The 15,719-nt window shown below is 35.1% G+C and overlaps 2 protein-coding genes across 3 annotated transcripts in view; both read left to right on the top strand.

Annotated features, from left to right (window-relative positions):
• Positions 1-5,631, top strand: part of LOC101744353 (uncharacterized) — a 47,020-nt gene extending 41,389 nt beyond the window's left edge. Inside the window, exons 5-7 of the mRNA XM_038021166.2 lie at positions 1,955-2,067; positions 2,584-2,696; positions 3,478-5,631. Coding sequence (XP_037877094.1) covers positions 1,955-2,067; positions 2,584-2,696; positions 3,478-4,022 — 771 coding nt within the window. The 3' untranslated portion in view covers positions 4,023-5,631. The remainder of the gene's footprint in view (positions 1-1,954; positions 2,068-2,583; positions 2,697-3,477) is intronic.
• A 1,644-nt stretch (positions 5,632-7,275) lies between these two features.
• The window catches only part of LOC101738243 (A-kinase anchor protein 13), a 72,638-nt gene continuing 64,194 nt past the window's right edge, over positions 7,276-15,719 (top strand). For both annotated transcript variants that reach the window (XM_038021248.2, XM_038021251.2), the window contains exons 1-2: positions 7,276-7,690; positions 11,543-11,603. In XM_038021248.2, coding sequence (XP_037877176.1) covers positions 11,555-11,603 — 49 coding nt within the window. In that variant the 5' untranslated portion in view covers positions 7,276-7,690; positions 11,543-11,554. The remainder of the gene's footprint in view (positions 7,691-11,542; positions 11,604-15,719) is intronic.

Genomic DNA, 15,719 nt, shown 5'->3' on the forward strand with positions numbered 1-15,719 from the left:
TGAAAGGTTATTAAAATATATGAAATACAGTGGATTTCATTAATAACGACCTCGGTTATAGCGACGTCAAACTTATGTCCCTTGAATTTAAAGCATATTTTCGTAAGAAATTCATTCGGTAAGAGCGACTTTGGATACTATAGCGTCAATTTCGGGTATAGCGATTTGTTTTTATGAACCATTTATGACAGATTCCCAGAAATCCCGTACAGATATTTCTATTGAGTCGGTAAAGGCAAAGACTCATTCATAAAACTATTAAACTTTCTTATCTTTTGTTTACATTCACAGATGACCATCTGTGAAACATTCACAGATGGTCAAGCAAATGCTTTGTTTGTTTGTTCCTAAGCAGTCCTCAATAAATTTACCATTAAGTAATTCTATTTTGTTCATCTTAAATATGTATAGCTCTATTCAAACAGCAGTGGCAGCGGCCGCCGCATCAGCCACCGAACATTTTTATCCTTTCAAGCGATACTGATCTATAAAACAATGTAGATAAAGTTTAAAATTCTTTCAAAGCTGAAAGTGCTCTTCGCACCTTTTTTTTCTCCTACCAATGCTGATAGCCTTGGCAGGCTATTTCAGCTTCCCCTTGACGTGTAGATGATCTCATGGGGCTCAAACCGGGAGTGTTGCTAACACTGACCCTACGAAGAGCAGTGCTTCGAAGAATCTACCACTGGATCGGAAACGCGACCAACTAAGAAGATCCGGTGAGAAACTCAGTGGGCTGCGTCTATAGGTTGATTTCTTCTTCGAGTTCTTCATTGCAAGCGACGGGTTCGGCGAGGACGGTAACCGGTGCTTGAGGTACCTAAAACACCGTTAATGGATCGGGAAGATCCGTAATGACGTGCTTAGGGCGACGTCGACTGTTTACCATTCGGTCCACAAGATCGGGTAGGCCTTCACATCGCTGTCGGCCGTTGCCACCGATGTCTGAATTGAGCCGAAAACTTCACTTACCTTAAGTTTACCATTAAGTTTAAATCTAAAAAACCTTAGTTACTCCTTATATCATCAGCTATCTATTAGTGAAAGTCTCGTCAAAATCGGTCTAGTCGTTCCAGAGATTAGCCGGAACAAACAGACAGACAGACAAAAATTGTAAAAAATGTTATTTTGGTGTATGTACCGTATATATATTTATATGCATGTGGTAAAAAGCGGTTATTTCAATATTACAAACAGACACTCCAATTTTATTTATGTGTATACATTCGAAATTCCCTAGAATTCTCATGTTAAAATACAATCCAAATCACTTTTAAACGCGGTAAAAATGTACTCTTCTTTCCGAGCCGACCTGTGTGAATGCACTGTTATACTTACTAGATACATTTGTATTATAAATTTCATTAAAAGTGGTCAATTAATGCAAAACTTACAATTTAAGTTCTTCACATTTATATTATTTACTTAATAAATATTATATGTTCGGAACTTAATAAATATAATTTCTGACCCTCTGTATTAGGAACCGTCTACCGCAGTAATAGGCTCTTACCTCAATCATACCTCCGTATTAGGGAAAATCGACCCGGCTATTTAAAACATTTTTTTAAATAAGTAATTTCTAGAAAAGAAACATAGACTCAACAGTAATACGAAATTTAAATTCCATTTTTGACGATGAAAATTTTTTCCATCTTTAGAAATACTTACAAATGCTTATTTTTCTTTCTTACTTTCAAATTTTGCGAAATACCTCCGTAATAGGTGCTTTTACCTTAGTCAATTTGTTACAATCGTCTTTCTTATTTTCAATGAAATTGAATAATGCCTTCCAGTTTGAATAGTAGGTATAATTCTTACTTGCTATTGTTTCAAGTAATACTTCCCTCATATCCTAATGCGCGGGAGGTGGCTCACCACTAGCAAATACCTCGATTTTACCTGAATATAATATTCAAGAAATATCTTTTAATGCAAATGCTGGTTAATCCAGGGTCTGCAAGGAGTTTATGGGGGCGCGGAGTTGGCATGCTACGTGGCACGGCTACCGGCAATCGTCTGCGGAGTTGTGCTGGTACAGTCGGCCTATGCGCTGAGAGAAGCCAGGTAAATATTGTAGAATATTCAATCCATGGCTTAGACTTTTGTGATAAATATAATATTTCGCGGTACTGTATTACAAATATTCAATACTAGCTGACCCGGCAGACTTCGTAGTGCCTCAATCGAGAAATAAAAGACCTAAACTTTTGTATAAAATAAACTTAAAACAAACAATACCGTCCGACAGGGGACACATCAAAGGAAAACGAAAATTGTTATTTTTAGTTTTAATTCCGAGCATTTTAATATTTATAACTTTTAAACCTTCTCTGGACTTCCACAAATAATTCAAGACCAAAATTAACCAAATCGGTCCAACTGTTGTCGAGTTTTAGCGAGACTAACGAACAGCAATTCATTTTTATGTATATAGATTACGGACATTTAAATATGTTACTACAGCAGACAGGTACCGATGGCGTCTGTTAATTCTCCAGAATACGTCATTTCGGGTTAGAGGTCCCGCCTCTAAGCTACAAAGAAACGATGGCAAACTTTATTATTCCGTATGCGTTACAGGAAAGCGGGCTACGGGAACGGTGCGGCAGTTAGCGGGAGTGAGTTCGACGCCAGCCACTACATCCCCGATGCTCCATCCGCCTTTACAAACGATGGATTTTTATCAGACAACGGTACAATAGAATGCGTAACATTTTCTTTCTAAAGTCTAAGAAAACTATAGTGGCTGTATGTTTAAGATTCCTTTTGTTTTTAAACTATTAAAAAAAAAAAACAAGTAGGTTCTCATTTTTTTAGTTGTATTGCCTTTTTCCAAGTGATCCGCTTTAGATGAATGTTTATTGAAGGCTGGCGCTTCTCAAGTGGGCCCATTTAATTTTTATCAAGATCCGACCAGTGGTTTTATGATTTTCCTTAATAATGGTTATATAATTTCGATTACATCGAGAAAGCGACCTCATGTCTCAAGGTGGGGGGCGGCATTAACGTTGTTGGCTTCAGCATTATTTTTAAATACGTGTATGAATTTCATAATCATGACAGTCTTTGAGTGGATGTAACGTGTTTAACATTATTAGCAACGTGCACTGCGTAGAACTTAATACACTGGTTGATGTATGATGGCAATTTTGGTGTGATGGGAGGGTGAGTTTATGTTTTTATTGCTTAGATGGGTAGACGAGCTCACAGCCCATCTGGTTTTAAGTGGTTACTGGAGCCCATAGTCTATGACGTAAATGCGCCACCCACCTTGAGATATAAGTTCTAAGGTCTCAGTGTAGTTACAACGGCCAAACCGAAACGCATTACTGCTTCACGGCCGAAATAGGCAGGGTGGTGGTACCTACCCGTGCGGACTCACAAAAGGTGCTTCAACCAGTATAAAAACGTTTGCTAACTGTTCTTGTATAGACTACGCGTCCGGCTTTGCTAATAAATATCCATGATCATCAGGTAAATCAGGGTCGATGCCAGATCTGAGACGGCACCTCGCGAGCCGTCAGTCCGCACGTAGCGCGTACGGCCCCCCTCCTCCCGCGTACGGCCCCCCGCCTCCCGCCTACTGGCGCCATCTCGCGGGCGCCGCCAGTCTGCGCGGGTACCCCAAGCCGTACGTCCCACAGCACGGCACCTGGGTCGGGCCCCGGACCAGCCCCTACGACAACCCCTACAAACGCCGCCATTCCATCGTCGGCGCGTTTACCACAGACGAATACCCCTCAAAGAATTACGAATACGAGGACAGAGCGGACTGTAAAAGCGAAATGGCGTATCCTTATTATCGACCTTACGCCTACGACCCAAGGTTGTATCCGGAATACGGATTTTACCCAGATTACAAGAGAGAAGAGGCTTCGTACGGTGTTAATTTGCTTCGGCATGACCCTTATCACTTCAGTGGCTCTAGGGAGAGAGTCTTCTACAACATGAGGAACAGTCACACGTCAGTTGGCAATGAATCTGATGATTTGACCAAATATAAAGATGTTGCCTTGTAGAATAAAACAAGCTGGTTTTTCGTTAGACTTTGTGAACGATACTAATGTTTGTTAGGTGATTTTGATATACGGATATTGTCAAATAAATTGTAAGACAGAAATAAATTGTTCTGTTCAAATTAATTATTAATTGTGAAATATTCCGTAATTACTTATGTATTTTCAGATGTGTGTGACATTTGAATATTTTTTTCTAGGAATTATTTTATCCAGGCAATATTAAAACACTATAATTAAACCTTCAATTATTTATTTAAGGATGTGTATAAATATGATCTGATGAGTTTATTTTAAATATTTGTAAAGAGATGTGGAATGCTGTGTTTTAGTTTTTAGGACATCGATTAAAATATCAAGTATGGAATTTGATTATGATGTTATAGTTTAATAAAAACAGCACAATTTATTGAGTATTTATTAGGAGAAAATGTTAGGGGAATATGATGAAGATTACCTATCTTATCAGCTCTGACAGATGATGGGATCCTGGCTTAAAGGTTCAAAGTGGAAGCATGCAGACCCTCAGGTTTTGATTTATAACTGGAGAAAATATTCTCTAAAGAGCATAGGCTCATGATAATCAAAAATAAGACGGTGGGAGAGTGTAGGCTGCGGAAATGGTTTGTGAAATAATAGACGGTAGATAGAAAGAGATCTAACTCTGTCTCTCTTTCTCTTTTTCTGACCAATTGTTGACTGACATTAGTCAGTCTTTTTCAGGACACAATCTAAGGTTGATAATTAATTCAACACACAAGGAAATCGGTCGAAAGAGAAAAATAAAAATTCGGATTGAACATAATAAAATTTAAATATATTATTATGTACTAAGAGACTTAAAACTAAGGAATTGATCTCGGCCATGTTTAAAAAATGACTCTAAAAACCCAAGAAATATTTACTATGGGCTTCAGGATACTTGTCATGGTACAACCATCTTGAAGCGAATCGATTTCACGAGCACCTGTAATAAACAGAGATGATCGTATTATTTGAAAATGTGGCCTTGACGTTTTTAAAAATTTGTCAAAAAATTTGGCTTTGCATTTGGAATTTTGATATAGAACCGTGGCTAATGTTTTTTTATGATTCTAAACAGTAAATCATAGTATTTTAAAGCACAAAAGTAACAGGGAAGTACTTTATTAAATTTTAACCAATGCTTGTTAGATACTTCACCTTTTTTCGAAGAAAAAAAAAAAACTCAGAAAGCGCACATTCTTTGATCTAGTTTTTATTGTATTGAATTTATTGCCGCCGAAGGCAAATGAGTTAGTAGACCAAAGTAGTCTCCATGCTGTCGCATATAATGCATGTTAGATAAACATTCAGCCACCCGCAGTTCAATCTCTAATCTAATATATAAAATATTTATAAACCACACACGGCAGCTTACGAATTTTTTTATGTATTATAATTTAAGTTAATTGAACTCTTTGTTAAACTTTTAAATAATAATATATAATGATTAGTTAAGTTACCTAGTAACCAAAGGTGTAAGTGTAAATACGTATGTATAAGTCTATGTAGCAAGTACTTATGAATTTTTACCGTTTAAAAGAGTCACTATTTTATATTATGTATATTCAATAAAAATGTCGTAATTAAAGATTTTTTTATTATTTTTTATTTTATTCTTTTTTTTATTGTTTCTTTATTGCTTTGAGGGGTGGACGAGCTCACCTGGTGTTAAGTGGTTACTGGAGCCCATAGACATCTACAACGTAAATGCGCCACCCAACTTGAGATTCTGATATAAGTTTTAAGGTCTCAAAGTATAGTTACAACGGCTTCCCCACCCTTCAAACTGAAACGCATTACTGCTTCACGGCAGAAATAGGCAGGGTGGTGGTAATATTTATTCGAAGCGTATTCGAAATAGTATTCGCAACGAATCTCCAATAAGTTATAACATTAAAATAAATGTCCGACACAAAAACTTCGCCTTAGCCTACTCAGTAAGCAATAGCAAAGACATTATTAAAATCAAGTTATTACTTTTTTATGAGACTTGTGGCATTTAAATTTGCGTTTTTTTAAGATAACGTAAATAGGTGTTTTCTATGTTTTCGATTGTAATCTTTTGACCCATTAGGAAAACTTATTGGCCCCGTGATTTCATTTGGATAAATGTAAAAAAATCAAATGCCACAGTGAGTTTTATTTAATTAATTCTTGTTCTTCTTAAATAGAGCTTGAAACCTTGTATTAGCACTAGTTTTAGAGGCAGGATAGCGGAGACAAATGTGCTCCAGGTGAAACGCCACAACTTGTCTCCAGCCTACTTCAAATTAGTTCTGCCTTAGTTTTTAATAAATATGTAGGTACGTAAGCTTTCCTTTCACGATTATTGTTGATTACGTGATGTTTATTGAAAGTCATATGCATAAACTATGTTGATAATTAAACATGCCGGAAGGTGTTATTTATTTTATTGTAAATTAAAAACAATAGTAAGAATATAGATTTAAATGAACGTTCAATTGGTGAAGCTTAAACGTGTTCACCACGAGAGGTCCACACGAAGCTTTCAAATAAAAAACTATCATCAAAATTTGTAACAAGAAAATGTTAAAATGTAATTTATCATTAGAAACGGGACGTTTAAGAGGTGAATTTATTCAAAAGTGAACCTACCAAAAATGGTACATGGAATTCATCAAACAGCAACACCAATAGTGTTGCTATTTGATCTAGAATAGGTGCTATCTCTGCCTTTACAAGTAAGCAGGCCTTGTTAGATATCGTGCCTATTATTTAGTTAGGTTTTCATTTTTTATCTGATTGAGTAACTGATATTGCCAAGACAGTTCTAAAGTAATAAATAAATACGACGAAGATCAGTGAACTTCTTAAACCTAAGTTTTGTGTTTTGAATACTTTTCAAATTATACGAATTTATAATGAGGCTATGCATTTCATACAAAATGGTAAAAATAAAGTTTTAAAAGGGGTCTAGCACGAAGTAAAGATTTTTGCAAAGGAAATATTTTTAAAAAATTAACTTGAAAAGCTTGAATTTTTGTAGAATACCTACGTCTGAAGGAGGCTCTTCAGCGTTTTGTTAATTACAAAAGAGTGACGTTGCATGGTTCAAGAATAATATTTAGATGGGTGTTAATTTAGGGTTACCTCATTTTGTATATGTAAAAAAAAATACTGCATTTATTTATGAACGAAATAAATTTAAGCGGAGGTTTTTTTTGTAGATAATTTTGATTTTTTTCTTGCAAACCTGCCAACAAAACGTTTTGGAATTCGGCTGACTTGTGGTGCGCTTGCGTATCTTTACATCTCTCTCGATCAGTCAAAAATTCAAGAAGTCGTCGACACTACGAAAAAAGTTTGAAACTTTAAGTTAGTTTATAAAGTTAGTTCTGTGTTATGAAACTCGTTTAATGGGTGTTTGTTTAATAAATAACGTGAGGTGAACGTGTTTATGACTTGAAAATGAAGTGTAATTTTGTTTTTAGTGTGTCTGTTTATAGTTTTGTGTAGGTGGCCACCTATGTATAGTGGTTTGACCGATGTGAAAGTGTTTTCGCATAAAATTCAGACCCCATTGTTCTTTCCTGGTAAATGTTGGGAAAAACACGTATGCTGCTTGCGTAAGCCGAAGTTTATTACAGAAATGTGTAACGAATAATACAAGTTTTCATCCGAATTTGGTATGTACTAATCGTGGAGTTATCAAAATATTCTAAACCTGATAAGAAGTTCATTTACTGCCTTACATATTTCATGCATAGCCCGTATACGATACAATGAAAATCTGTATAGATGTGTTGTGATAGAACAAAACTTACGAAAATGTTTTGTAGGTGGATTCAAAACATAAAAACAAGTATCACTATTATTGTAGGTTTCAAGATAATAAAATTATATAATGATTGATTGGCCCAATAGTCTAGCGGTTTATGATTATTCTACACAATGGGCACTAGGTTCAACTCCCTAGCTAGTTTTTTTTTGTTAAAGTTAATTTATACACAGACTGGGAATTCTTGTCTCAAATATGTGATGTTTTCAGTTCCCATAACACAGCAAAAAAATTCTAGCTCAGGGATAGTCATAAAGCTTAACTTTTAATTATATGAATGGAGTAATACTGTTTAGATAGGAAATAATTTTATTTTGAGATAAAATATTTATTACTTCTAGTCTCATTTTCATTGAATGCAATCATTGTGTACCATGAATTAATTACAATTTCATCATATTGGCTGGGATAACAGTCTTAATATAAATGATATAAGTATACCTAAGATTCTTACTCCTTATTATACAATTAAATAATTTATTCACCATGAAAGAACATTAACTTGGAACATTTAATCAAGAATCGTTTGGAATGGATTGTGGAAAATAGAAACATATTAGCTAAATCTCAGTTTGGATTCCGAAAAGGTTTTAGTACTATGGATAGTTTAAGCATATTTCTAACAGACGTTCGTATTTCCTTCTCTAAAAATGAGTCTTTAGTAGGTGTTTTTCTGGACATATCATCTGCGTATGACAATGTTCTTCTTCCAGTGCTCAGGCAGAAAATGCTCCAGCTGAGTATTCCTGTGAAGATTGTAAACATAATTTTTAATCTCCTGTCTCCTAGATTCGTATATATTCGTGCTCCAAATTATTCTTCCTCTCCCAGACAGCTGTGGAAGGGGCTCCCCCAAGGGTCAGTCCTCAGCCCGTTACTTTACAGTATTTATACGTACGATTTAGAGCTTTCGGTTAATTCCTTTTGTCAAGTTCTACAATATGCTGATGATCTCGCACTCTATGTTTCTTCTAAGAATATTGATGAGGCCTCTTCTCGCCTAAATTCAGGTATAGGCTATCTCCAAGACTGGCTCTCAGACCACGGTCTGTCCCTATCTATTCCTAAAAGCAAAGTGGTTGTTTTCTCTCGGTCCAGATCTTGTCCTAACGTTTCAATATCTTACGATCAACATAATTTTTCGGTTGTAGACAATGTGAAATTTCTTGGTGTTGTATTAGATTCTAGATTAACTGGTGTCCATCATATTAATCATATTGTTAAAAAATGTGAAAAAAATATTAACATTCTGCGTTCCTTATCTGGTGTCTGGTGGGGCTGTCACCCCTATACTCAAAAACTTATGTATAACGCCTTAGTACGTAGTCACTTAGACTATGGCACTTTCCTTCTTGAACCTTGTAACAAATCTGCTATGAGTTCCCTTGACAAACTTCAATCTAAATGTCTGAGATTAATCTGTGGAGCTATGAAATCGTCACCTATTAATGCTCTTCAGGTAGAATGCGGCGAAGCTCCCTTATTCCTTAGAAGACAATACTTATCTGACCGGTTCCTTTCTAAAGTCATTCAATCCCCTTATCATCCTCTTATCTCTAAACTTCATATCCTTTCTGATTTTATCTCTTCTAATAAATATTGGTACCACAAGGATTATCCCTGCCTTTTCAATAGTTTTGTCAGCTATCTCCGCCTTCCTTGTCCTGTATTTCAGTATCAAAAATTTCCTCTTTTCGACATCTCTTTTAAGGCTCTTATCTTTCAGCCTCAAGTTCTTTTAGATCTCGGCATAGAAAAAAAATGTAATTCTGCAAATTCCCAGTTAAATAGATACATTGCCAAGCATTGGCCCGATTGGCTCATCATTTACACTGATGCTTCTAAGTTGTCAGACCAGGGTTGTGTTGGCTCCGCTGTCTGGATTCCCAAATACAATATAATTCTCAATTTTAAATGGCCCCCTCAAGCTTCAGTCTTCTCTGGTGAGTCCATAGCTATTCTGGAAGCACTATCATTCATTGAGTCCCATAAACTAAATAAATCTGTTATTCTTACTGATTCTAAGAGTTGTTTACAGGCTATCGTTGCTAACCAATTTAAATCTAAATCTAAATTTCCTTACATACTAAAAATTAAAAATTTACTTTTCAGCTGCCATTCTAAAAACATTGAAGTTGTCCTTGCTTGGTTGCCTGGCCACAGTGGCATTTTAGGTAATGAAACTGCAGATCTTTGTGCCAAAGATGCCACAACAACTGGCTGTATGGATCATTACAGAATTTATTCTAATGATTTACTCCCAATAGCTAAACAACGATTGCTTTCTTCTTGGAATTCTTGTTGGCAAAAGACTAGTTTTTATAAAGGTAAACACTACGCTGATATTCAAGGCTTTATTCCTCCCCGACCTTGGTTCTGCAACTTCAAAGATTTACATAAACGCGTTACAAGTACGATCTGTAAATTAAGGCTAGGCCATACGTGTACCCCCGTCCACCTGGCTAAACTTCATATCAGGGATAGTTCTATTTGCGAATGTGGTCTTGACGAAGGCTCTCCAAATCACATGTTTTTCAGTTGTCCTCGTCTATCTTCCTCCCTCTATGATCTCCTTCCTCCTGATATTCCTCGCCCCATTGATCTCAAATCTCTTCTTTCCCTTGTCAACTCTCCTTTCGTTTATATTCTTAGTTCATTCATTAACCAAAATAACATTAAGCTGTAGTTTGTCTGTCTTTTATCGAACTAACCCCTGTATATATATTGTGTGCGTCTTATTTGTTTTAGGTAAATCAACAGAGATCCTGTCATCAAACATTCTTAGCTACTCACTTAATTCTTAGTGAATATCTGTGACCTTGCTCGTTCACGAAGCCCGCTATAGAAAGCAGAGTATTATATACACTTGACATTGGCGAAATCTAAAAGGAAACGCCATAAACCTAAGAGATAGATAGATAGATAAGAACATTAACGTAGCATTTTTGTATTTTTGAATGTAGAAAATAAAAAATAAATTCAAAATTTAGCACACTATGCATAAATGATATTGTGATGTAAATAATTAAATTGCAAATGTTCAAATGTAAATTATAGTAATGAGCTCACTGAAAACGTAAAATTAGCCAACCCCTTCACTCAACATACATATTACACACATTCATACAGTCCACTTATATTAGATATAAATATATACACGTCGGATACAAGTGGCAACAAACTGGCCGCATTGGACATCAATTGGAGAGGCCTATGTTCCGCAGTAGACAGTGGACAGGCCGAGATGATGATGATACCATCGACTCATAATTATTTATTTTCAATTCTTGGTGAAAATAAAAAAAAATCTAGAAACCTTGTTTTAAAAAAGTATAAAAAAATATACACATAGGAATAGACAAAACAAGACCTCATTGTATTAACAGTAAACAAATTGTGAAAATGCAAAGCTTAATTCCTTTTTCTTAGAGGTAACTGAAGATAACTGAAATTTTTTAATCCTGAATTTTTTTATTTATCGGAAAAAAAGTCAACTGCCTTGAAAAGCATGCTACATATCACACCTTTAGAATTGAAGTGGCCTAATTAATTTTATAAGAAAATGAGTTTTATACTTTGAATGACTTTTAAACATGTATCTATCAGATGATAAAATTAAATAGTCTCTTTTAGTTTATAAAATGACAATGTACTTATGTAAATTATTAGTGTGAAACTTAAAGAAAACATTTTCTTTCAGGCTAAGAAATTAATGAAAATGAATGTGCCATCACAAGAAAATGCTGGTTTATTATCCTCAGGTAAAAAAATTGAATTGTTACCAATCATTCTAAATTGTAATTACTACTACTACTACTACAACATTGTATAGAGAAGTATTATAAAATTTGCGTCAGAACAAAAACTGTTTGGCTGTGAAGAAAGATTAAAAAAAATTAGATTAGTAGATATAAACGGAAGATTAGTGACGAACGGTTTCATTTTATAAATGGGCTTTAATAAAGATTACTTAGAAATAAATCGAATAGAGCTTAATCTAATAAGCTGAAACCTAATCTCAGCCTCTTCTTTGATTATATAGAGAAAACTTCTAAAAGAAATTGATTAAATAAACACTACTATGCAATTTGGCATGTTAAAGGCAGTGTAGTTTGAGAGTGGCTGCTTGTCTTCTTGAGAGTAGTTCAAGAACTCAAGAAGCCAAGCAAGCACCAAAATAGCAGTGGTGGAGATGGTAGTTCTTAGTCACTACTATTGAATCTGCAGTGACATAAATGAACATGTTTTGTATATTGTCAAACTCTGTTCATGTATTTTATTAGAGTGAAAATTTGTCACAAGCCAGACTGAAAAATGTATTTCTGATAAGAGAGAACCTGTTCTAAGAATTTATTACAACACTGTGTGGAATATAATGAACACAGCATAGTCCTTCACACCGTGGCACAGTTTTTTCAGCATTATACTAGTTAAAATGGTAATTAATACTGATCAAATGCTATTGAAGTGAATTGTTAAGTAAAGTCAATTTTAGACTCAATGTATTGAAAGCAATGGTTCAAAACAGTATGGCAAAATATTTTTTAAATGATTGTAGAACAATTGAATTTTAAACTGTATTTGTTATATCAAGAATTCTAATTGATGGGTTTACTGGCTGAGTATGGATTAATAAAATGAGGTTAAAAATTTACATCTGCAATAAAATGAGTTTTTGTTGTAAATCCATTTACTGTAATATAAGTTTTACAAAATAATTAAAGTTAAATTCTAAGATATTACATGGTAAAAGCTGTATTAGCTATATATGTTATTATATAACATTCACGAAAAGTAAAGAAAATAACAATTTTTACACAATTATTTATGTTTTTGTGCAAGTTTGTTTTTCACAAAAAATAGCTTTAGTGTTGTGGAATAATTGAACAAATGATACAAGAATTGTAAGGAAATCAAACTTTGTGTGTTAAGCAGTATCTTGCATGTTTCCGTGCATATGTATGGTCAGCTGTAGAATGGCATGGGTACTAGGAGTATTATTATCTGTTAATAATTTAGCAGCACTCTTCCTGTGAGCATCGTAAATTACGCGGAGAAAGAGCTGCAGCACTGCAGCGTGCTCTGAGTATTATTAAACCAGTGTATTGCCATCATAGAAAATACACATAAATTAGTTATAGATAAGCAACTCGAGTACTCAACAAAAATGTTTACGGGCGTCAGCCACTAGATGGCTTCGTTTCGATGTGTTTCTAATTGCTCCTGTAGATGGCGGTAACATATAACCTATTTTATTTTTAATGAAGAATTTTGTAAATTATTAGAAACCACAAATTGATAAAATTTAATCAATTTGTCGTTAACAAATAAAGACTTGAATGATTTTTAATTTCTGTGTTTAATCATACTATATTTAAATGCCTTAACTATAACAACATATAAGTTTTGGGGCATCCGCTACATGATGTCGCTAGTTTCCACACAAATAAAATATTTGTCTTAAAGTATCGCAGTTTCAGGGCCCTCACTGCCATGGTCAGATGGCGTTCGCACCCTGCCTATTTATGCCGCGAATCATTAATGCGTTTCAGTTTTAAGGGTGGGATATCGGTAATACAATACAATTGAGCCTTTTTTTTGTTTTCATGATCTCAATAATTAAACAAAAATGTAATCACTACATAGTATAAAACAAAGTCGCTTTCTATGTCCCTATGTATGCTTAAAGCTTTAAAAGTACGCAACGAATTTTGATGCGGTTTTTTTTAATAGATAGAGTGATTGAAGAGGAAGGTTTATATGTATAATAACATCCATTAAATAGTGGAGAAATCTATAATAAATTACAGTTTCCGAAGCGAAGCGAGGGCGGTTCGCTAGTATAAGTATAAAATGAATATCTTATACCTTTAAACGAGCAATTCTTGTATATTAATATATAATCTGAATCTCGGAAACGGCTCCAACGATTTTCATAAAATTTCGTATACAGGGGATTTCGGGGGCGATAAATCGATCTAGCTACGATTTATTTTTAGAAAATGTTGTTTTATTCGTGTTTTCAATAATCAATTCTTCCCGACATCTATTGGCGAATAATAATACTATTTTTTTTTAATTGAGGGCAACTGACCGCTTTAAAGAGACGACAAGATGGCGATATCAAAAAAAAAAACCCAGCAAAGCTCGGTCATCATCTAGTAAATGTTGATGTGTCGGTGTTCAGTCAATATACCTTGAGCTTCCACTTCAAATACAATTCAAGTTATTTATTCCGAATGTGACGCTCGTGAAACCGCGGAAGAAATCTATGGCCTTATTAATAAAACATTTTGTGGGCTATGAATAGTTGTAAGTACGTTTTATGTCTTGTTGTGTGTTTTTGCTTTGTTATTGAGCTCTCTTAAAGAGACAATGGGCTATGTAAATAAGGATTAATTACACCGTTTTTAATAATGAAATTTTATTTTGTAAATGTTCTATTTTGTTTTTTAAAATAATAGTTTGGAAAAAAAGTACTAAATAATAAATAAAAAAATATACTACAACACATCACTATTTACTAAAAAAAATTCCCACTGAGTTTTGCGTCGGATCTTCTCAGTGGGTCGCGATTCCGATCCGGTATTAGATTCTTGCGAAGCACTGCCCTTGCCAGGGTTTATTAGCAAATTCTTTCAGGTTGAGCCCGTGAGCTCACCTACCCGTCACTGCGTAGTTGGAATAGGCGACCAGCGAAGAGATCGAAAAAAAAAAACAAAAAAAAGTGTTGACAAACGGAGAGAACAGTACTTATCTGGTTGTTATTTTTTGAATCTGTTTCATTTTTTTGTATTGATTGTTCTACCCATCCGAACGTAGCTGGACTAGCCCCTCCACTATCAGCAGTTAGGTAGGAAAAGAAAATACCCTAAAGTTCATTCATTAATGGCTAGTAAACAAAATAAAAGCAAAACGGAAGTCATTTAACAAAAACCAAAAAATGGTGTCTAACTGTCTTTGCTTATTATAATCTTCGCTGTGAAAATCAACTAAAATGGTACAGCCATTATCAAGTTTAGTGATACTCCGTCATGCATATGGCAATTTATATTGACATAATACTGAAATAAAAAATTACCCTAAACTTCATTATTTAACGGCTAGTAAACAAAATAAAAGAAAACGGAAGTCCTTAAGCCAAAGCCAAAAATGGTGTCTAACTGTCTTTATTTATTTCTTCGTTGTGAAAATCAACTAAAATGGTCGAGACATTATAAAGTCATACTCCGTCATGCATATGGCAATTTATGTCATGTAATAGATATATAGATGAAACAAAACATACAAACGAATTCATTCATATCCATCCATCGTCAATTATAATAGGCCGCACATTCGAACTTTGTGACGACACCTGCTTCCGTCGAGACCGGTGTCGAGCCGGACGCGGTTCCCCTGTCATTATAGGGTTGTCAACCGCAACACAAAGAGTGTTTTTGTTGCCATAGGGTTGTCAACCGTAACACAAAGACTATAAGGGCTATTTTGGTGCTTAAATTAAAATAGAACGTGATCTTAACACATCTTTATCATGGCAGAATGACTTGTCAAGTCTTGCATGTGAACGTGTGGCTCTTTATATTCGGGTGAAATGATAACACCAGGATACTGAGTTACCCAGCGGGCTACTATTGCGATCCCCACTTCGATAAAGCGGCACGACACGAGAACCCTCTCATCGTGGCCGCCGGTAACTACATTCCCGATCCTGTGGGCAGAATGGAAAGCAGTCGACGTCGCCCCAAACACGTCATTTCGTATCCTTTTGATCCACTAACGGTGCTTTTAGGTACCTCAAGCACCGGCCATCGTTCTCGTCGAACCCGTCGCTTGCGACGAAGGGCACTGAGTTTCTTGCCGGATCTTCTCAGTGG

This window comes from Bombyx mori, chromosome 28 (genome assembly GCF_030269925.1).
Source record: "Bombyx mori chromosome 28, ASM3026992v2".
NCBI classification, from domain to species: Eukaryota; Metazoa; Arthropoda; class Insecta; order Lepidoptera; family Bombycidae; genus Bombyx; species Bombyx mori.